At 39.9% G+C, this 22891-nt stretch overlaps 1 protein-coding gene and 1 non-coding gene across 2 annotated transcripts; one reads left to right on the plus strand and one right to left on the minus strand.

Annotated features, from left to right (window-relative positions):
- Positions 1 to 909: 909 nt before the first annotated feature.
- LOC112761762 (small nucleolar RNA R71) lies at positions 910 to 1015 on the minus strand. The gene has a single exon (XR_003182140.1). It is a non-coding gene; the product is annotated as a small nucleolar RNA R71 (small nucleolar RNA).
- Positions 1016 to 20760: 19745 nt separating this feature from the next.
- LOC112756968 (uncharacterized) lies at positions 20761 to 21915 on the plus strand. Its single transcript, XM_025805570.1, has one exon. The coding sequence runs from the start codon at positions 20761 to 20763 to the stop codon at positions 21913 to 21915; it is 1155 nt and encodes a 384-aa protein (XP_025661355.1).
- Positions 21916 to 22891: the final 976 nt, after the last annotated feature.

Genomic DNA, 22891 nt, shown 5'->3' on the forward strand with positions numbered 1-22891 from the left:
CTCTCCTGACAACACAGCATTCCATTCCGTGAGATCAGAGTCTTCGTGGTATAGGCTAGAACCATTGGCAGCATTCCTGAGATCCAGAAAGTCTAAACCTTGTCTGTGGTATTCCGAGTAGGATCTGGGAAGGGATGACTGTGACGAGCTTCAAACCTGCGAAAGTGGGGCACAAGTGACAGTGTGCAAAAGGACAATGGTCCTATTTCGACGCTAGCGGGAACCAACAGATGAGTAGCCGTGCGGTGACAGCGCATATGGATTTGTTTTCATCCGAGAGGATCATACAGCTTGCCATGGAAGGAGGTAACGCATGGTTGGAAGAAGAGAATAGGAAAGCAAAGGTTCAGAAGCAACAAAGCATCTCCAGACGCTTATCTGAAATTCCCACCAATGAATTACATAAGTAACTTTATCTTATTTTATATTTTATTTATATTTTAATTATCAAAACCTCATAACCATTTGAATCTGCTTGACTGAGATTTACAAGGATGACCATAGCTTGCTTCAAGCCGACAATCTCCATGGGATCGACCCTTACTCACGTAAGGTATTACTTGGACGACCCAGTGCACTTGCTGGTTAGTTGTGCGGAGTTGTGAAAAAGAATTGAGATTAAGATTGTGCGTACCAACTTTTTGGCACCGTTGTTAGAGATCACAATTTTGTGCACCACTTACCTGCTCAGGAGCCTATCAAGCACCTAAGAGATTTTCAGAAAGCCTGTTCTACTGTTAGGCGTCATGGTGCAGATGAAACTTCTATTTTGATGACCGCCTTCCCATTTTCTTTTGAGGGAAAGGCGAGGGAGTGGTACTACACTCAACTTGAAGCGACTGTCACTAACTGGGATACGCTCAAGAGAGAATTCCTGGAAAACTAATTTCCAGCTGAAGTTACAGATAGACTAAGGAAAAGAGATCTCTTGCATTATTCAAGGTGAATCAGAGACTCTTTATGAGTACTGGGAGCGCTTCAAGAATCTTCTGGACGCATGTCCCCATCACATAATTGATAAGTTAGTGTTGATCAGCTACTTCACTCAAGGCATGAAGCCCCGGGATAAGACTACATTAGATGGTGCAAGTAATGGTTCTCTAAAAAAGTACAAGACCGCAGATGAAGCGTGGCAACTGATCAGCAACCTAGCTGAGTCCACTCGGAATTACAGGCACAGGAATAGCCACTTAAAGGCTGTTGCAGAGGTCTCTTCTAGCATTGAGACTTCTGCTCTTACACAAAGTATATGTGAGATGACCAACCTACTGAAGCAAATACAACTAAATCAATAACAACCTCAGCCTCCCCCATCACAACAAAGTCAACAGTTAGTACCTCAGAGAGTATGCAGGATATGTGCCGATTATAGTCATTACACTGATGAGTGTCCATAGCCTCAACAAGAGGACAATACTGTGGCAGCCACTCATAATTTCTATGACCACCCAAATCAAGGGTACAATCAACAAGGCGGCAATTACAACCAGGGTGGAAACTATAACCAAGGTTGGCAAGACAACTCCAACCAGGGATGGAGAGACCATTCCAACCAAGGATGGAGAAATAATTCTAACCAAGGTTGGAGGGACAACTACAACAAAGGAGGCAGAGACAATAATGGAAATCAGAGGTGGAATAACAACAATAGACAGTAGAACCAAAACTAGACTTACAAAGCACCTCACTTAAGGCAGTCCCAAGCATCTCAGAACAACCAACAGCAGGCCCCTCAGATCACTTACCCTTCTTCTTCTTCTCATGATGAAATGCTTCAGTTTATTGAGCAAAGACAAAAGGCCATGGAGAACACACTTAGCTCCACCCTAAACGGCCTGACCTCGGCTGTACAAGCTCTTGCCTCACAGATTGAATCAATGAATAGTTCCAATAATCAGCCTTCAAGCTCCAATGGAATTCCTTCTCAACCCTTACCCAACCCAAGGGTGGCATCAATGCCATCACTTTGAGGTCCGGAACCACACTGCAAGAGAGAAATCAGGAGGAGCCAAGCCCACAAGAACATGCCCCAGTTGAAGACATAGTTGAAGTGGAAGATGTTGAGGAGGAAGAGGAAGTATAAGACATGGTTGAAGAAGAAGAAGCACAGCCAAGGAATGGAGCACCAAAGGATGCAAAAGCTACAAGTGGCGCCATTCCTATTCCATTTCCACACCTTGCAAGAAAGTCCAAGAAGTAGATGGAACTTGATCCCAAAATGGTAGAAATTTTCAAAAAGGTTGAGGTAACTGTTCCCGTTTTTTATGTTATTCAACAAGTACCTAAATATGCAAAGTTTCTGAAAGATTTATGCATACATAAAGATAAAATTAATGAATTAGAAACTATTCCTTTAGGTAGTTCTATATCTGCTTTAATGGGAGGTATACCTGAAAAATGTAGTGACCCTGGTCCATGCATGGTTAATTGTACCATTGGGGGGTGTAATATTTTCTGACTCCATGTGTGATTTAGGAGTGTGCGTGAGTATTATGCCTTTGTCTATATATGATGCTTTGAGGCTACCTCCCTTAAAAAGGTCGGCAGCTCGTTTTGTTTTAGCAGATAAAAGCATCATCACAGTGGTTGGAATCGCTGAAGACGTGCTGGTGAGCATTAAGGGGATAACATTTTCCATTGACTTCTATATCTTGGAAATGCCCCCTAATGACTCAGGAAGACCATCATCAATCCTTCTTGGAAGGCCATTCCTGAAGACTTCGAAGTTCAAGCTGGATGCCTTCTCAGGAACTTACTCCTTTGAGATAGATGGCGGAGCAGTGAGTTTCAGTTGAAATGAACCTATGAAGCACCCTCGAAAAGATCATTCTATCTTCTAGTGCGACATCATTGATGAAACTGTAGCTGAAGTTCACCAAGAAGAAGTAGAAGAGAGACACATGGAGCAAGGTCCAAGTGTGGGGACACCCTCTGAACATAATGAAGACACTTTGCCATTATCACTAGCTCCAGATGACCCAGAGCCCAGCCATGAGCAGATATTGGAATTAAAGCCCCTTCCACCCTACCTCAAGTATGCTTACCTTGAGAATAATCAGAAGCTCCCGGTTATCATTGCAAGGGAACTCACTTCCCAACAAGAGGAGTAGCTGCTCAGTGTGCTGAGAAGGCACAAGAAAGCAATTGGGTGGAGCTTGGTGGATATAGTAGGCATCGGCCCTCCAGTTTGTGAGCATATAATATTCTTAGAAGAGGGATCAAGACCTGTCCGTCAACCCCAAAGAAGACTGAATCCCACCATCTTAGAAGTTGTCAAGAAAGAAGTGACCAGGCTACTTGAAGCAGACATCATCTACCCCATCTCAGACAGTGAATGGGTCAGTCCAGTACAAGTGGTGCCCAAGAAGTCTGGAGTCACAACAGTAAAGAATGAGCATGGAGAACTTCTGACAACTAGAGTGCAGAATTCATGGAGAGTTTGCATTGATTACAGGCGTTTCAACCAAGCTACTCGCAAGGATCATTATCCCTTGCCATTTATTGATCAGATGCTTGACCGCCTATCAGGTAAATCCCATTACTGCTTTTTAGATGGATATACAGGCTATTTTCAAATTCATATAGCTCCTGAAGATCAGGAGAAGACTACTTTTACATGTCCCTTTGGAATGTATGCATACAAAAGGATGCCTTTTGGCTTATGTAATGCACCGGCTACTTTCCAAAGATTCATGATGAGTATCTTTTCAGATCTTATCGAGAGCTGTATGGAAGTTTTTATGGATGATTTTAGCATATATGGTGATTCCTTTAACCTTTGCTTGGATAGTTTAGCTAGAGTATTAGACAGGTGTGTTAGTTCAAACCTTGTTTTAAATTTTGAAAAATGTCACTTTATGGTAAAACAAGGGATTGTTCTAGGATATGTTGTCTCTAATACTGGTATTTCTATAGATCCAGCAAAGGTATATGTCATTTCTAGTTTGCCTTACCCCTCCTCCGTGAGGGAAGTCCGTTCGTTCCTTGGCCATGCAAGTTTCTACAGGAGATTTATCAAGAACTTCAGTAAGGTAACATTGCCTTTATCTAGACTGTTGCAGAAAGATGTTGAGTTTGAGTTCAGTGAGGATTGCATGCAAGCATTTGATAAGCTGAAAATCGCCCTGACTCAAGCTCCGATTGTGAGAGGACCAGACTGGAGCCAGCCTTTTGAGATTATGTGTGATGCCTCCAACCATGCAGTAGGAGCGGCGCTGGCTCAGCGCGAAGGTAAGGATCCTTTTGTAATTGCTTATGCGTCTAAGACCTTAGATGCTGCTCAGTCTAATTATACTACCACTGAAAAAGAGCTTCTAGCTATTGTTTTTGCTCTTGATAAATTACGACCCTATTTACTTGGTACTAAGGTGGTAGTGTACTCGGACCATGCAGCTCTAAAATATTTATTAGCTAAAAAGGAGTCCAAACCAAGGTTGATACGTTGGATACTGTTGTTGCAAGAATTTGATTTAGAAATTAAGGATAGGAGTGGTAACCAGAATTTAGTGGCAGACCACTTGAGTCGCCTTGAGCACATTAAGGATGACTCCACTCCTATCAATGATGCTTTTCCATTTGATAGCTTGCACGCAGTATCTGAAGTAGTTCCTTGGTATTCACCTGTAGCTAATTATCTAGTTAGCCATACTTTCCCTCCTAATTTTACTAAGCATCAAAGGGACAAGCTGAAAAGCGAGTCTAAATATTATATATGGGATAACCCATATTTATGGAGGTATGGTGCTGACCAGGTGATTAGAAGGTGTGTGCCTCAACTAGAATTCCAGTCCATTTTAGAGGCCTGCCACTCTTCTGAGAGTAGAGGACATTTTGGCCCTCAAAGAACAGCTAGAAAAATCTTAGACTGTGGATTCTGGTGGCCCACTCTTTTTAAGGATGCTGCTACCTTTTGTAAATCTTGTCCCCATGCCAAAGGTTTGGGAATATATCCAAGAGGGATGAGATGCCCCAACAGATTATGCTTTTCTGTGAAATTTTTTATGTTTGGGGTATTGACTTCATGGGTCCATTTCTAAACTCTAGTGGTTACCTTTTATATACTGTTGGCTGTAGATTATGTCTCTAAATGGGTGGAAGCAATTTCTACCCATACTGATGATGCTAACACTGTTATTTCCTTTGTTAGAAACCATATTATCTGTCGCTTTGGATCACCACGAGCAATCGTGAGTGATCAAGGCACCCACTTCTGTAACAGGAGACTAGCAGGATTACTGAATAAGCATGAGATTGTTCACAAAGTAGCAACAGCATACCATCCCCAGACCAATGGGCAAGTAGAGGTATCTAACAGAGAAATAAAGCGCATTCTGGAGAAGATAGTGAAGCCTCATAGGAAGGACTCGAGCACCAGACTTGTTGATGCGCTCTGGGCGTATCGGACAGCGTATAAGACACCCATTAGGATGAGTCCCTTCCACTTAGTGTACGGAAAGGCTTGCCACCTTCTAGTAGAGGTGGAACACAAGGCTTTTTGGGTTGTGCGAGAATGCAACATGGGATTCGAGCAAGCTGGTGCTGAAAGGAAGCTGCAACTAGCAGAACTGGAGACTCTTCAACTTGAAGCTTATGATAACTCCAGATTATACAAAGAAAAAGTGAAGGCCGTGCATGACAAGCATATCAAAAGAAGAGAGTTCAGACTGGGAGATCTGGTTCTCCTTTACAACTCCAGGCTGAGACTCATGCCAGGTAAGCTGAGATCCAGATGGGAAGGTCCCTACAGGGTAGAGAAAGCAGAGCCATATGGAGTCTTCCACCTGCGTCATCCTTCAAGTTCCAATTGCATCAAGGTCAATGGACATCGCCTAAAGCTTTATCATGGTGAGAAGATGAAGGAACACAAAGAGCTAGAGGTCTTCCTCTTGGAGGACCCACCAATAGAAGCAGAATGAGCTTGAAGACCGTCCAACTTAAGGATGTAAAAGTAAAGTGCTAGGTGGGAGACAACCCACCATGGTATGATTGTTCCGTTTCAGTCTTAGTTTTATTTTAATTTAGTCTACTTTATTTTTCTTAATGACTCTTCTCATAATCTCTGCATATAGTCTGCATTTGCATCTGCATTCTGCATAAAAAAAATATTTTCACGCAACGCGCAGGTGTCGCTGACGCGTACGCGTCATAAGTGCATGCGAAACGAAGAAGAATGAAATAGAGAGTTACGCGGGAGCATGGCTGGAGGTGTGCTTTAGGCACAAACACGCCCACGTGTATGCGTCCCTGACGCGTACGCATCGCTTGCAAAATCAGCCCTCCACACGTGTGCGTCACCCACGCGTACGCGTGGCCCTGCAAATCGGCGTAAATAAGTGTATGGCCAGAGAGTTATGATGGTGTGGGCTGGAATTGTGCTAGAAGCACAAACCCCATCACGCGTATGTGTCCCTCACGCGTACGCATCATTTTTCCAATTTAGGCCATTCACGCGTGCGCGTCCCTGACGCGCACGCGTCGCCCTATATTTTGGCAATGTGCGTATTGAAACAGAGAGTTGTGCGTGCGCGAGGCTGCCTCCATGCCAATAGCACAATTCGAGTCACGCGTACGCGTCCCCCACGTGTACGCGTCACTTGAAAATAGAGCAACTCGCACGAACGCGTGATGCACGCGTACGCATCGCAAGCGACACACAGCTAATCCACCTCAGCGCCTGATTTCAAATCTCCCACCCCCCCAATCCTAATTATCTTTCTATTATCATTCTTTCTTCTTTCTTCTCCATTCCTTCTTCTTTATTCTTTTCTTCTTTACTACTTTCTCTCTCCCTCTTCATCTTCTTCATCAAGGTTCTTTTCTTTTTCCCTTTTTTCTTTTCCATTATTATTTTTATTTATGTTTTCTTCTTCTTTTTCTTTTTAATTTTATTATCTATGTTTTCTTTGTCTTTCTTTTCTTTTTACATCCTGTTTACTTGGTGTTAGAAATTTAATTGGGTGATTATTTTCTTCTATAATTGCTTGTGGATTATTAAGGAGTTGTTTGACAATTATCAATAATTATTTTTGGGTTGTTTGCATGTTCAAATTTAATACTTTCAATAATATATCTACCATGCATACTAAGTGTTTGTGAAAAATCCCGTATGGCATTGTGCATTTATAATTACTCTATCCTTCTACTCTAATGCCTGTTTTTCATAAAATCCCTTAAATATTTTATTAATTGAATATAATTGTCAATACAAACGTGATGGTCAGTTTGTTATGAGTGATAATACATTTTAACTTTTGATGCTTGATCTATGCTACCATGTCTTTGCCGGCATGCCAATAAACATCTTGCATCTACTTGCCATAACATGCATGGTGCACGAAATTGTGATCTCAATGGCGCCAAAAACTTGGTTCGCACAATCATAATCTCAATTCTTCTTCACAACTTCGCACAACTAACCAGCAAGTGCACTAGGTCGTCCAAGTAATAAACCTTACGTGAGTAAGGGTCAATCCTACAGAGATTGTCGGCTTGAAGCAAGCTATGGTCATCTTGTAAATCTCAGTCAGGCATATTTAAATGGTTATGAGGTTTTGATAATTAAAATATAAATAAAATATAAAATAAGATAGAGATACTTATGTAATTCATTGGTGAGAATTTCAGATAAGCGTATGGAGATACTTTGCTCCTTCTGAATCTCTGCTTTCCTACTGCCTTCATTCAATCATTCATACTCCTTTCCATGATAAGCTGTATGTTGGGGGATTACCGTTGTCAATGGCTATCGTCCGTCCTCTCAGTGAAAATGGTCCAAATGCATTGTCACCGCACGGCTAATCATCTGTCGGTTCTCGATCATGTTGGAATAGGATCCATTGATCCTTTTGCGTCTGTCACTACGCCCAACACTCGCGAGTTTGAAGCTCGTCACAGTCATCCCATCCTAGATCCTACTCAGAATACCACAGACAAGGTTTAGACTTTCTGGATCTCAAGAATGCTGCCAATTAATTCTAGCTTATACCACGAAGACTCCGATCTTTTGGAAGGGATGCTAAGAGATACACGCTCAAGCTATTGCAGATAGAACAGAAGTGGTTGTCAGGCACGCGTTCATAGTTGAGAATGATGATGAGTGTCACGGATCATCACATTCATCAGGTTGAAGTGCGAGTGAATATCTTGGAATAAGAATAAGCTTGAATTGAATAGAAAAACAATAGTACTTCGCATTAATTCATGAAGAACAGCAGAGCTCCACACCTTAATCTATGGTGTGTAGAAACTCCACCGTTGAAAATATATAAGTGATAATGGTATTCATTGGCTTCGGCCCCAAAGGGGGAACCAGAATGACCAAGACCTCGAATACAATAGTAAAAAGTCCTATTTATACTAAACTAGTTACTAGGGTTTACAGAGATAAGTAAATGATGCAGAAATCCACTTCCGAGGCCCACTTGGTGTGTGCTTGGGCTGAGCATTGAGATTTACACATGTAGAGACTTCTCTTGGAGTTAAACGCCAGGTTGCAGCCTGTTTGTGGCATTTAACTCTGGTTTGTAACCTGTTTCTGGTGTTTAACTTCAGAATAGGGCAGAAAGTTGGCGTTTGAACGCCAGTTTGCGTTATCAAAACTCGGGAAAAGTATGAACAATTATATATTGCTGGAAAGCCCTGGATGTCTACTTTTCAACGCAATTGAGAGAGTGCCAATTGGGTTTTGGTAGCTCCAGAAAATCTATTTCGAGTGCACGGAGGTCAGAATCCAACAGCATCTGCAATCCTTTTTCAGCCTCTGAATCAGATTTTTGCTCAAGTCCCTCAATTTCATCCAGAAAATACCTAAAATCATAGAAAAACACATAAACTCATAGTAAAGTCCAGAAATGTGAATTTTGAATAAAAACTAATAAAAATATACTAAAAATAATTAAAACATACTGAAAACTACTTAAAAACAATGCCAAAAAGCGTATAAATTATTCGCTCATCAATGCACTTGCTATATTTTCATTGATGAAATTATCACATGAAGTCACGACCATGTGTTAACAACATCTTTCTTTACCATGCAGTGCTTATCACTTGTACTGTCCTCCTCCTTGCTCTAAACCTTAGCTTTAAATGTTACTTTCCTTTTTCCTTTTCAGGATGGCCACCAAGAAGGGTAAAGAGAAAGCTACTCCCAAACCACCGGCAAGGAAAGGAACAAAAAGAGCACTAGCTGTGGAACCATCTTCAACATCAGTATAGCCCTCAACAAAGCGAGTCAAGAGGATCATCAAGGTTGATGAAAAAGAGAAAGCCTTTCCAGCAAAGGACACTGCGTGGTTCACTAACCGCTACTGTGAGCAGATGTTCCCCATCTTGGCTGAGTGGAACTATAACAATGAGCACCTACTAATCCTTCTGACCCACATTGTTGAGTTTGTTGAGCCCCGCAATGAGAGCAGACAATGGGAGTTCTTACAAAGACAGCCACGGCAGGTTAATCTTTCATGGGTAGTTGAATTCTACTCCAATTTCCACATGCCAACCCTACAGTCTGTCTATGTCCGTCAGAAGTAAGTCCCCATAACTGAAGAGGCTATTCAACAAGCTTTAGATCTTCCCCTGCTCCAGAAGGATTGGAGCAAAGCCTTGGATACCATCGATCCCGACCTAAGGGCATTTTGGCTTCAGCACTCACCTTGGAGGCTCGAGTATGGGCACAGATTATGTCCCACTACGTCTTTTCGAGCACTCACGAGTCCTCCTTCACTGCAGATATGGCTGTTCTTCTCTGGTGTGTCCTTACAGACTGATGAGTGGATAATTTATACGCTTTTTAGCATTATTTTTAGGTAGTTTTTAGTATGATTTAGTTAGTTTTTAGTATATAATTATTAGTTTTTGAATAAAAATCACATTTCTGGACTTTACTATGAGTTTGTGTGTTTTTCTGTGATTTCAGGTATTTTCTGGCTGAAATTGAGGGACTTGAGCAAAAATCTAATTTAGAGGCTGAAAAAGGACTGCAGATGCTGTTGGATTCTGACATCCTTGCACTCGAAGTGGATTTTCTAGAGCTACAGAAGTCCAATTGGTGCGCTCTCAATTGCGTTGGAAAGTAGACATCCTGGGCTTTCCAGCATTATAATAGTCCATACTTTTCTTGAGATTTGATAGCCCAAACTGGTGTTCAAAGTCAGCCTAAAATTTCTGGCGTAAAACACCCAAACTGGCACCAGAATTGTAGTTAAACGCCCAAACTGGCACCAAAGCTGGCGTTTAACTCCAAGAATAGCCTATGCACATGAAAGCTTCAATGCTCAGTCCAAGCACACACCAAGTGGGCCCCGGAAGTGAATTTCTGCATCATTTACTTATTTCTGTAAACCCTAGGCTACTAGTTCATTATAAATAGGACCTTTTACTATTGTATTTTCATCTATCAATCTTTTAATCATGTTTTGATGATTGAACCCTCTTTGGGAGGCTGGCCATTCGGCCATGCCTAGACCTTTCACTTATGTATTTTCTACGGTGGAGTTTCTACACCCCATAGATTAAGGTGTGGAGCTCTGTTGTTCTTCATGAATTAATACAAGTACTATTGTTTTTCTCTTCAATTCATGCCTACTTCTTCTCTAAGATATCCACTCGCACTTTAACCAGATGACTATGATGATCCGTGACACCCATCATCATTCTCACCTATGAGCGTGTGCCTGACAACCACGTCCGTTCTATCTACAATAGCTTGAGTGTGTATCTCTTGGGTTTCTAATCTAAGATTAGAACCTTCGTGGTATAGGCTAGAATTATTGGCAGCCATTCTTGGGATCCGGAAAGTCTAAACCTTGTCTATGGTAATCCAAGTAGGATCCAGGATCCAGAAAGTCTAAATCTTGTCTGTGGTATTCCGAGTAGGATCTGGGAAGGGATGACTGTGACGAGCTTCAAACCTGCGAATGTGGGGCGCAAGTGACAGTGTGCAAAAAGACAATGGTCCTATTCCGACGCTAGCGGGAACCGACAGATGATTAGCCCTGCGGTGACAGAGCAGATGGATTTATTTTCATCCGAGAGGATCATACAGCTTGCCATGGAAGGAGGTAACGCATGGTTGGAAGAAGGCAGTAGGAAAGCAGAGGTTCAGAAGTAATAAAGCACCTCCATACGCTTATCTGAAATCCCATCAATGAATTATATAAGTATTTCTATCTTATTTTCTGTTTTAATTATATTTTAATTATCAATACCTCAAAACCATTTTAATTCGCCTGACTGAGATTTACAAGGATGACCATAGCTTGCTTCAAGCCGACAATCTCCGTGGGATCGACCCTTACTCACGTAAGGTATTACTTGGACAACCCAGTGCACTTGCTGGTTAGTTGTACGGAATTGCAAAAGTGTGATTGTAATTTCGTGCACCACAGACCAGCCTCTCAACCTACCAAGACACCTCTGGGACGCCATGGGACATGTACAAATTGCGGGCAACCTACCCTTTCCCACCTTGGTTTCAGATCTAGTCTCAGCAGCCGGAGTCTCCTACAGAGCTGGGGACACCAAGACCTTACTTTCGCAGGATGATCAGATTGTCCCCAATGGGAAGTACATCAGACCTTTAGCAACCACTATCAACCGGACCGCAGACCTGACCGGAGATATCCCTTCTCCTTCCACATCACAAGCACCTTCAACAAATCAACTACTCCTACAGATACTTCAGAGGTTGGACCGGCTTGACCGGCAGGCAAAGCAAATGGAGCACCGTAACAAGCGCCTATTCACGTACCTCAAGGAGCTGATTGTTGGCAACCACCCACCTGAAGAAGAACCAGACACTCCAGACTCCACTTCATCTACTAGCACAGGGAGCCGTGACAACCCCGACTGTGGAGATGCTGTTACCAGCCCCCCTTTGTTCCTGACTGATGGCACTGAGGACGGTGCCAAGTTTTAAGTGTGGAGAGGTCGGTCAGTACCTGACTTCCGAAGGTAATTTTTTTTTCTTAACACCAATAAGCTATTTTTTCTTTTGTTAGGATAGGATAGATTGCATAGTAATAAGTGTTTGCATGCATGTTCTAATTGGTTGAAAAATAATAAGTTTCTTTTTAAGACCCTATTTTTGAAAAATTTCACTAATTTAAATCAAAACTTTTGAATTAAAACTTGTTTGAAGATTGTAAACTAGAACATGATTTTTGAGTTAAGAATACACAACCTGTGAGAATTGAGCTTAATTACATGGTTACACTATTTAACCATAACATTTTATTCTTGTGTGTTTTCTTCTCTGTGATTGTAATTTTTATTTTGTTCCACTCTATATGTCCAATGTTTAATGTGTTATATTGATGAGCGGATAATTTATACGCTTTTTGGCATTATTTTTAGTATGTTTTTAGTAGGATCTAGTTACTTTAGGGATGTTTTTATTAGTTTTTATGTTAAATTCACATTTCTGGACTTTACTATGAGTTTGTGTGTTTTTCTGTGATTTCAGATATTTTCTGGCTGAAATTGAGGGACTTGAGCAAAAATCAGATTCAGAGGTTGAAGAAGGACTGCTGATGCTGTTGGATTCTGACCTCCGTGCACTCAAAGTGGATTTTCTGGAGCTACAGAACTCCAAATGGCACACTCTCAACGTCTTTGGAAAGTAGAAATCCAGGGCTTTCCAGCAATATATAATAGTTCATACTTTGCTCGAGTTTAGATGATGCAAAAGGGCGTTGAACGCCAGTTCTACGCTGCAGTCTGGAGTTAAACGCCAGAAACAAGTTGCAAAGTGGAGTTCAATGCCAGAAACACGTTACAAACTGGCGTTCAACTCCAAGAATGACCTCTCCACGTGTAAACTTCAAGCTCAGCCCAAGCACACACCAAGTGGGTCCCGGAAGTGGATTTCTGCATCAATTACTTACTTCTGTAAACCCTAGTAACTAGTTTAGTATAAATAGGACTTTTTACTATTGTATTAGACATCTTGGGACGTTTAGTTCTTAGATCATGGGGGCTGGCCATTCGGCCATACCTGAACCTTTCACTTATGTATTTTTCAACGGTAGAGTTTCTACACACCATAGATTAAGGTGTGGAGCTCTGCTGTTCCTCAAGGATTAATGCAAAGTACTACTGTTTTTCTATTCAATTCAACTTATTCCGCTTCTAAGATATTCATTCGCACTTCAATATGATGGATGTGATGATCGTGACAGTCATCATCATTCTCAACTTATGAACGCGTGCCTGACAACCACTTCCGTTCTACCTTAGATTGAATGGATATCTCTTGGATATCTAATACAGGGAACCGAGTCCGAGATATTAGAATCTTTGTGGTATAAGTTAGAACCCATGGATGGCCATTCCTGAGATCCGGAAAGTCTAAACCTTGTCTGTGGTATTCCGAGTAGGATCTGGGAAGGGATGGCTGTGACGAACTTCAAACTCGCGAGTGCTGGGCGTAGTGACAGACGCAAAAGGAGGGTGAATCCTATTCCAGTATGATCGAGAACCTCCAGATGATTAGCCGTGCCGTGATAGAGCATTTGGACCTTTTTCACAGAGAGGATGGGATGTAGCCATTGACAACGGTGATGCCTTACAGAAAGCTTTCCATGGAAAGGAATAGGAATGATTGGATGAAGACAGCAGGAAAGCAAAGGTTCAGAGGAACGAAAGCATCTCTATACGCTTATCTGAAATTCTTACCAATGATTTACATAAGTATTTCTATCTTTATTTTCTGTTTATTTATTATTATTATTCGAAAACTCCATAACCATTTGATATCCGCTTGACTGAGATTTACAAGATGACCATAGCTTGCTTCATACCAACAATCTCCGTGGGATCGACCCTTACTCACGTAAGGTTGTATTACTTGGACGACCCAGTGCACTTGCTGGTTAGTTGTATCGAAGTTGTGACAAATTATGAATTAAGATTAGAGCACAAAGTTTTTGGAGCCATTACCAGGGATCACAATTTCGTGCACCATATATGCATGCATATGATTGAGGCCATTAATTATTTTTGCTCACTTATCCCAAATAAGCCTACCCTTTTAAAATCACCTTTGTTAGCCCCTTTGAGCCTTTTAATCCCCATTTGTTCTATATTTTACCACATCACTAGCCTTAAGCAGAAAAACAAAGTAAATACCCCAAATTGAATCTTTGGTTAGCTTAAGATAGAGATTGTGTACTAACTAAGTGTGGAAAACTGTGGGAACATGGGTTAATAAGGGAATGTGTTATGATAAAATATTAGGAATTTGGGTACCTACTCATGTGAGACCAAAAAAATTAAAAATTCATGTGCATTGATAAGTTATGTTTGCTTTTCTCTCTCTCTCTCTCTCTCTCTCTCTCTATATATATATATATATATATATATATTTTCAATAGATAAATAAATAAGGGGACAAAATTACCCCAATGTTAAGCTAATGAAAAATCAATGCATATGTGATAAAATTAAAGAAAAGTTGATGCATGAGTATGAGATGCAAAAATGGAAATTTTGGGTAGCTAGGCATGATTTAAGAAGAATATAGAGTATATATAGGTAAGAACTTAGGTTAATCAAGGATTCAATTTATAGCTCACTTAGCCATATATATACCATCACCTTTACCTTAGCCCCATTACAACCTTGAAAAGACCTCATGATGTTTGCATCGGTACATTAAATATTTGTTGATTGGTTAGGTGAAGAACAAAGTTTAGAAAGCATGATTAGAGAAGACTAGAGTGGATTACCCTATACACTTGAGTGACTAGAGAGCACATACACCATCAGTGAGGGTTCAATGCTTGATTCTATGTTTCCTGCTTTCATGAGCTGTCTTCTTACAAGTTTACTTGTCTTTACTGTATGATTTTAATTAGTGATATCTGATTTATGTTTATCTTGAAGAACTTATTTACTTTTAACCAAGTAGAAGATTCATCTTAGCATATAGTTGCATTCATACATAGGTTGCATTTCATGAGTCTGACTTTCCCTTATTTAGTCTTTTAATCTCCTTGAGTTAAGCATGAGGACATGCTAATGTTTAAGTATGGGGAGGTTGATAAACCACTATTTTATGGTTTATCTTGTGTTCAATTGAGTGGTTTCATCAAGTCCCTGCCCACTTATTCATATGATTTGCATGATTTTACAATTCCTTCCTAGTTTTGTTCCATAATTGAAAACTTGCTTCCTAGAGTATTTAATTTGTGTATTTTAATTCTCCTTTATACCATTCGATGCCGTGATCCGTGTGTTAAGTGTTTCAGGCTTTATAGGGTAGGAATGGCTTAGGGAATGGAGAGGAAGCTTGCAAAAATGGAAGGAACACAAGAAACTAAGGAGATAACCAGCGAGCATCGACGCGCACGCATGGCTCACGCGTGCGCGACACATGGAGAAATTTGCAGCAATGCGTGTGCGTGCCTGACGCGTACGCGTGGATTGGAGTTCTTCTAGAAGACGCATGTGCGTGCTTGACGCGTACGCGTGACACGCCAAGAAAAACAGCGACACGTACGCGTGACATGCGCAATCTGTAGAAATAACAGAAAATGCTGGGGGCAATTTCAGGCCGAGTTTTGACCCAGTTTTCAGCCCAGAAACACAGACTAGAGTCAGGGAACGAGCAGAGACTCAACACACATTTTCATTAGCGTAGTTTTAGTTTTTAGATCTGAATCTAGAGAGAAATTACTCTTCCTCTAGGTTTTCTTTTACATTCATATTTTTAGTTTTAGGCTTTGCTTTAGATATTGAAGAGTCATTACCTCCGTTGAAGATATTATTCTAGTTTGTTTCCTTATTCCATTACTATTCCATATTCTTAATTCTTGTTTAGAGTTACAATTGGATTATTTTTAGAATTTATTAATGCAAAGGATTACTTTTACTTTTAATTAAATTGTAGTTATTGTCTATCATGTCTTTCTTTTATTCCCTATTTAATTCTATGCAACTAATTTTCATGTCAATGGAGTAGATTCCATACTTGACATGGGGGTTGATTAAAAGGAGATACTTGAGTTGGAATGCTCAAGTGATTAGTTAAATTGGAAGTTGTTGGCTAATTCTTTATTTACTAACGCTAGACCTTCCCAAGGGAGAGGACTAGGATTTGCGAATAAGAGTTAGCTTAATCACTTGACTTTCCTTTATTTAGTAAGGGTTAACTAAGTGAAAATAACAACCTCTTTATACTGCACTTGAGAGAATTCCAACAAGGATGGAACTTCCAATTAATCATTCCCTTAGTCAAGGCTTTTTAATTAAAATATATAATTCTCTTTTAATTTACAATTATTTATTTTATGTCATTCAACTCTCAAATTTCTCGAAAAACTCCTGATTAATAAGATAGCATCCTTTTTGTCAACTCGTTAGGAGATGACCTGGGACTCATACTCCCAGTATTTTTATTCTAATTTTGTGACAACCTTTCTAAATTGATGAGCAGATTTTCGCTGGTTAAGAACTATACTCGTAACGTATTTCTATATTGATTTCTTAATTGGCTGACTTCCGCCCCCTTCAGTTATTATATGTTTGTTTGAGTTATCATTGTTGATTTTGATCATTTATTGCTCATAGTTTCAAGTATTTTTCCAATTTTGCCATATTTTATGATTATGCCCACTAAGTGTTTGTGGAAATGTCAATTTTGATTATGAAGTAAATTTCCACTCCTTGGCATGGAAAAAATGAGTATATGAGATACTAGAGTCATAGTGTCCAACATTTAGTGATAATTCTTGGATTGTTAATTGTTCTTGTTTCCACTAACGCTAGCTTTTTACTAAGGCAATTAGTAAGTTAGCTAGGATTTGTGGATTAAGAACAACTATGCTCACTTGACTTACTCTTCAATGTTAAGGGTTAACTAGGAGAGATTAATCCATCATAATTATCATAGTTGTGGTTATGACAAGGAAGTGATTCCCTAACTTAACCCAAGCCAAGGCTTCCATTTATGCTTTGAATCATACTTCAATCATTTTAAAGATTTACTTGTCTATATTACATAGATAGTTATTTAATTCGTTTATTAGTTCATTAGTTGCAATTTTGAGTGTTCTTTTATTTCTTAATTGATTGCTTCATTATTGAAAACTCCCTCGATTTCACAACCAAACTTGTACATTTATGGTCACTGGTTCCTTGGGAAGATATCTCAGAATTTTACTCCCAGTTATTGTGAATTGAATTGTGACATCTTTAATCAAAACTTTGGTCGAGGGTCGCCTTGTCGGTTGGGACTATACGTGCAATGCCGATCCTATTTCTTGAGAAAATTCCTAACCAACGATCCGGCTAGCACCAAGTTTTTGGTGTCGTTGCCAGGGAATTAAGTGCAATGAGTGCTATAATTTTGGTTGTTGTGAATATGTAAATAGTGTGAATACTTGATTTTTGTTTGTCACTTGACACTAATTGGTAGCTAGTACTTTTATTTAGATAGTTTTGGTAGTCATTGACTATTAGATCATTTTTATTTACCCTCTTACTCTTGCTTTGCTTTTGATAATTGCATGATTTCTGTGATTTCTTATTTGAATGACATAGTCACTTCCAGACCCGAGCTTAGTTGAATGACTTTAACTCATCTTAGGCATGCTCGGCGCCGGTTAGCTTTTGTGCATAGTGAATCAGATTCTCTTGAAGAGCGAACCGATTCACAATCGCTTTCTAACCATGATTCTCATTCTTCATTAAACGAGTGAACCTTGTATACTTCTGTTGGAAGTGTTGAAATTTCTGTGAGTGAATTAGGTGACAACAACATGGCGGCACCACCTCAGAGAGTCACTCTCAAGGAGGCCGGAGCTCCAGACATCACTTTGCAACCCATATGATAAATCCCATTTGTAGGGTTTATCTTGTGATGAATTTAGAGCATTTTGATAACCTTTCCTCACATTTATTCAATGAAATAGTATGGTTTTATAACTTCTCCTTTAATTGTGCTTAAGAGTGAAAACATGCTTTTAGGACTCAAAATAGCTAAATTTAATTCACCTTGATTCCATTAGATGCCTTGATATGTTTGTTAAGTGATTTTAGATTTGGGAGGCAAAGATTGGATCAAGGGAATGAAGGAAAAGCATGTAAAAATGGAGAACTCATGAAGAAATGAAGGAATCGCAAAAGTTGTCAAGCCGACCTCTTCGCACTTAATTGACCATAACCTGAGCTATAGTGGTCCAAATGATGCGGTTCCAGTTGCGTTGGAAAGCTAACATCCGGGGCTTCGAAATGATATAAGATTTTTCATGGTTGCATTTCGCATAAGGACGCGCACGCGCATGGTACGCGTACGCATCGATGGATGCACACAATTCACTTAATGCAACTCATGGCCAGCGATTTTAGAAGCCTTGTGGGCCCAATCCAACTCATTTCGGATGCTATTTAAGCCAAGGATTGAAGGAGAATTAACATAATTTCACACATTAGTTTAGTTTAGTTTAATTTTTAGAGGAAAAGTTAGTTTTAGAGAGAGAAGCTCTCACTTCTCTCTAGGATTAGAATTAGGATTAGGTTTAGATCTAGATCTACTTCTTCTTCTTCTCTCTTAATTTTCCTCTTTCATCCTTAATTTTTCTCTTGTAATTGTAGCATTGTACTTCTCTTGTAATTCCTTTGCATTGTTAGTTTTAGCTTATGAACTTTCTTTTGTAGATCTACATTTCTTCTTCAATGCAATTGGTAAGTTCTTTATTGTTTCATGATTGTTTTCCTTTTCTATTGTTGGTTCCTTGCTATTCTAGTTAGATCTCTCTTTAATTCTTGCAATTTATGTTGTTTACTTATATTGCCTTCTATGTGTTTGTTAAAATGCTTCTTTTAGTTATGAGTTTACTTCTCTATTGTTTTGCCTTCCTATTGTTAATCTTTTACTTTTGTAGTTATAGATTCCTTTAATTCTTGCAATTTACTATGCTTTTATTTTGTACCTTCCAAGTGTTTGATGAAATGCTTGGTTGGATTTTAGAGTATATTTTAGTGCTCTTGGCTTGGGAAGGTAACTTAGGGACTCTTGAGTTACTAATGTCCAAGTGATTGATGATTGGGAGCCATTAACTCTAGATCTCACTAATTGATTTGGTGGAGAACTAGGACTTATGGACTTTGATTGATATAGCTCACTTGACTTTCCTTTACTATTATTTAGGAGTTAACTTAGTGGGATTGATCCTTGCCAATTCTCATGTTATGGTTAGTGATTAGGATAGAGATCCTTGACCACCAACCCTTGCCAAGGCCTTTTTAGTTGTTAGTTTATTTCCTTTACCATTTACTTTTCTTGTTTCTTATCAAAAATCCCAAAACATACCTCATAACCAATAACAAGAACACTTTATTGTAATTCCTAGGGAGAACGACCCGAGGTTCAATACTTCGGTTTATAGATTTTAGGGGTTTGTTTTAGTGACAAACAAATTTTTGCATGAAAGGATTATTGTTGGTTTAGAAACTATACTTGCAACGAAAATCCATTTGTGAATTCTAAACCACACAAAAGTCCCTCTCATCACCATACAAGTTCGGTACCCAGATTTAGATGAGAAATTTGAACTCAAGACGGGTTTGATCAACTTGCTTCCAAAGTATCATGGTTTGCCGGGTGAAGATCCCCTCAAGCACTTGAAAGATTTTCAAGTTCTGTGCTAAACCACAAGAAGGCATGGCTCGGATGAAATATCCGTAATGGTTTTTGCTTTCCCTTTCTCTTTGGAGGGAAAGACAAAAGAATGGTTTTACACTCAATCTGATGAAGTGATAACTAATTGGAATTTGTTGTGCAAGGAGTTCCTTGAAAAGTTCTTTCCACCTCAAAAGACAGATCGTTTAAGGAAAGAAATCTCATGCATCATGCAAAGAGATGAAAAAACCCTTTATGAATATTGAGAGAGATTCAAGAAGTTTTGAAGTCTTGTCCTCACCACCGCATTGATGAATTGGTGCTCATAAGCTAATTTTGCCAATGCTTGGTCCCTCAAGACAAGCTACTTATTGATGCATCAAGTGGAGGATCTCTCACTAAAAACAAGACAGCAGAAGAAGCTTGGGATATCATTGCAGATTTGGCGGATTCAACTCAACATCTAAGGGCAAAAAATCCCCCAACCAAAGGCTATCAGTGAAGTCTCACCTTCCGGTGATGCTATCTTGACTAAGACAATTGGTGAAACAACGGTTTTGTTAAGAAAAATCACTCAAAGTCAACAAATTTCACCAATGTTACTTGCTCCACCTCAACCTCCTAGGATTGAAGGGTCTTCTAGATCTTGTGGTATTTGTGCTTGCAATGGTCACTACACCGACGAATGCCCCCAAATCCAAGAAGATAACACATTGACGGTGGCAAATCCCTATCCACAAAGGTCCAATTTCAATCAAGGCAATCAAGGATCTTACCATTATGGAGGAAACCAATGTCAAGGGTGGAGAGACAACTCAAATCAAAGGAGGAATTAATCCTCTCAAGCTCAACCTTTTTCAACTCAACAAGCTTACTATCACCAACCCTCTCAAGGCCAACAACCTTACCAACAACCACCTCAACCCCACTACTAATCAAATCAACCACAAAGCCCACCCCACCCACAACCTAATCAATAATCACACTCCCAACCTCAAGCAAGATATCAACCACTGCACACTAGGCCTACACTTCACCAAAATAATCAACCATCCTCTTCAAATCAACCTTATATGAATGACGCACTTCAAAGCTTCATACAAGAGCAACTGGAGTTCCACAAGAAGCAAGAAACCTACATGGCAACCATTGCCGAAGTCTTATCCCAGTTGACTCTATCTCCTTCCAACAATCACAACACCCCTCAAGCTTCTACCTCGAGTGGCCTACCTTCTCAACCTCAACCAAACTCCAAGGGAAGCATTAATTCAATCACCCTAAGGAGTGGTACAAAATTGGATGAAATTGGTCTTAAGCCTACAAGTATAAGCAAGGAAACCCACAATGAAAAAATCGAAGAGGAGATAGAATTGAATGGGAGAGAAAAGGAAGACGTTGCAAGAGAAGAGGAGGATCCATTGAAGGTCAAAGAGCCCAAAAGAAAAAATCCCCTTGAGGAGCCTATACCAATTCCTTTTCTGTCGGTGGCTAAAAAGGCCAAGAAGCATGAGGACTTTGACCTTAATGTGGTGGAAATTTTCAAGAATGTGGAGGTTATCGTTCCTCTTTTTCAAGCCATCCAACAAGTTCCAAAATATGCCAAATTTCTGAAGGATGTTTGCACTCACAAGGAGAAAATTGGTGAGCTAGGCAAGAGTCCGGTAAATGACTCTATTTCTTCTCTTATTCTAAAAAAGTATAGTGATCCCAGCCCTTACTTGGTGACTTGTGTGATTGGTGGAATGAAGTTCATGGATTGCATGTGTGACTTGGGAGCTTGTGTGAGCATCATGCCTCTCCCTATCTATGAAAAGTTGAATTTGTCGCCCTTAAAGTGGTCCGGAGCAAGATTTGTGTTGGTGGACAAGAGTATTATGTTGGTTGTGGGAATTGCGGAGAATATGTTGGTGAATATTCAAGAATTGCTATTTTTGGTGGACTTTCACATTTTGGAGACACCTCCAATTGATTCGGATAACCCATCTTCCATCCTCTTTGGGCGGCCGTTTTTGAAGACATCTAGATTCAAGTTGGATGCCTTTTCAGGAGCTTATTCATTTGAAGTTGAAGGGAAAGTGGTGAAATTCACCTTGGATGGAGCCAAGAAACCACTCCATGAAGTATATTCTATCTTTAGGTGTGATCTAATTGAAGAGAAAATGATTGAGTTTAATGTCGGTCAAGAGGAAGAAAAAGTTGTCAAGGAGCCTAAGTTATTGGAGCACACACAAGCTAAGCATGCCAAGGAGTTAGAGATTTTCCTCCTTGGAGAGGCTTCAAGTAGTGATCATTGAATTTATGCACGTCCAACTTAAGGATGTTAAACCAAAGTGCTAAGTGGGAGACACTCCACCATGGTAACATCGTTCTAACCCTTCTCTTTGTTTATAATTTGACTTAATTGCATTTTTGTTTCTCTTGGTTAGCTTAGGATTAGTTTAATTTTGAACAAAGATAGGTTGATTTTCATATGGATCATGAGTTGATGATTTTCTAGATGTTTTAGGTTAAAACTTTTGTTGAGCTTAAGTTGAGTGTCTTAGGAATTGAGGCAAAAGTTTTTGGAGAAACAGGGCAGTGTGCATACGCACACCCTTGTCCATACGCACACAATCACTGAATTCTGCGACTTGTGCATACGCACCCCTAGATGCATACGCCAACCCTTTTACGCAGCTCCTGTTGGGAGCACTCACACGTCTTTGTGCGTGTGCATCCCGGTCTTTTTCGCCCTATGTGTGTGTGCACAGACTTGTGCGTTCGCACACCAACCCCTTTTCGTGCATTCTATGTGTACGCACCCATGTTTGCGTATGCCAACTCATTTGTAGCACTGCTGCCGAGAGCGCTCACACCTCTCTGTGCGTGCACACCTCAGCCATTTTCGCTCTTTGTGCGTACGCACACCTATGTACGGACACATGATCCTTTTCTAAGTAGAAAAAAATATCTCTCCATGTGTGATGCGTGAGCATCTTTTCTATCTTTTCCTAGTGAATTTGCATGTGAATTTGTAAATTCAATCAAGATTTAACTACTTTTTAGCTACAATGGATGCTACTTTGCATTGTGTGCAATTCTATTTATTTTAGGTAGCATTCGAATGGATTTGACAGAATTGTATAGAAGAAAAGGAAGAAAGTGGATGATGCTGTCAACCCTGACCTCCTTATACAAAATAACTTGACTTATAGAGGTCTAATTGATGTGATTTCAGTGGCATTGAAAAGATAACTTCTAGACATTCCAACGATGTATAATAGTATACAC

This window comes from Arachis hypogaea, chromosome 16 (genome assembly GCF_003086295.3).
Source record: "Arachis hypogaea cultivar Tifrunner chromosome 16, arahy.Tifrunner.gnm2.J5K5, whole genome shotgun sequence".
In the NCBI taxonomy this organism is placed as follows: domain Eukaryota; kingdom Viridiplantae; phylum Streptophyta; class Magnoliopsida; order Fabales; family Fabaceae; genus Arachis; species Arachis hypogaea.

Coding starts and splice junctions, on each gene's coding strand:
- LOC112756968 (XM_025805570.1), top strand. CDS start 20,761: ATGGCAACCATTGCCGAAGTCTTATCCCAGTTGACTCTATCTCCTTCC.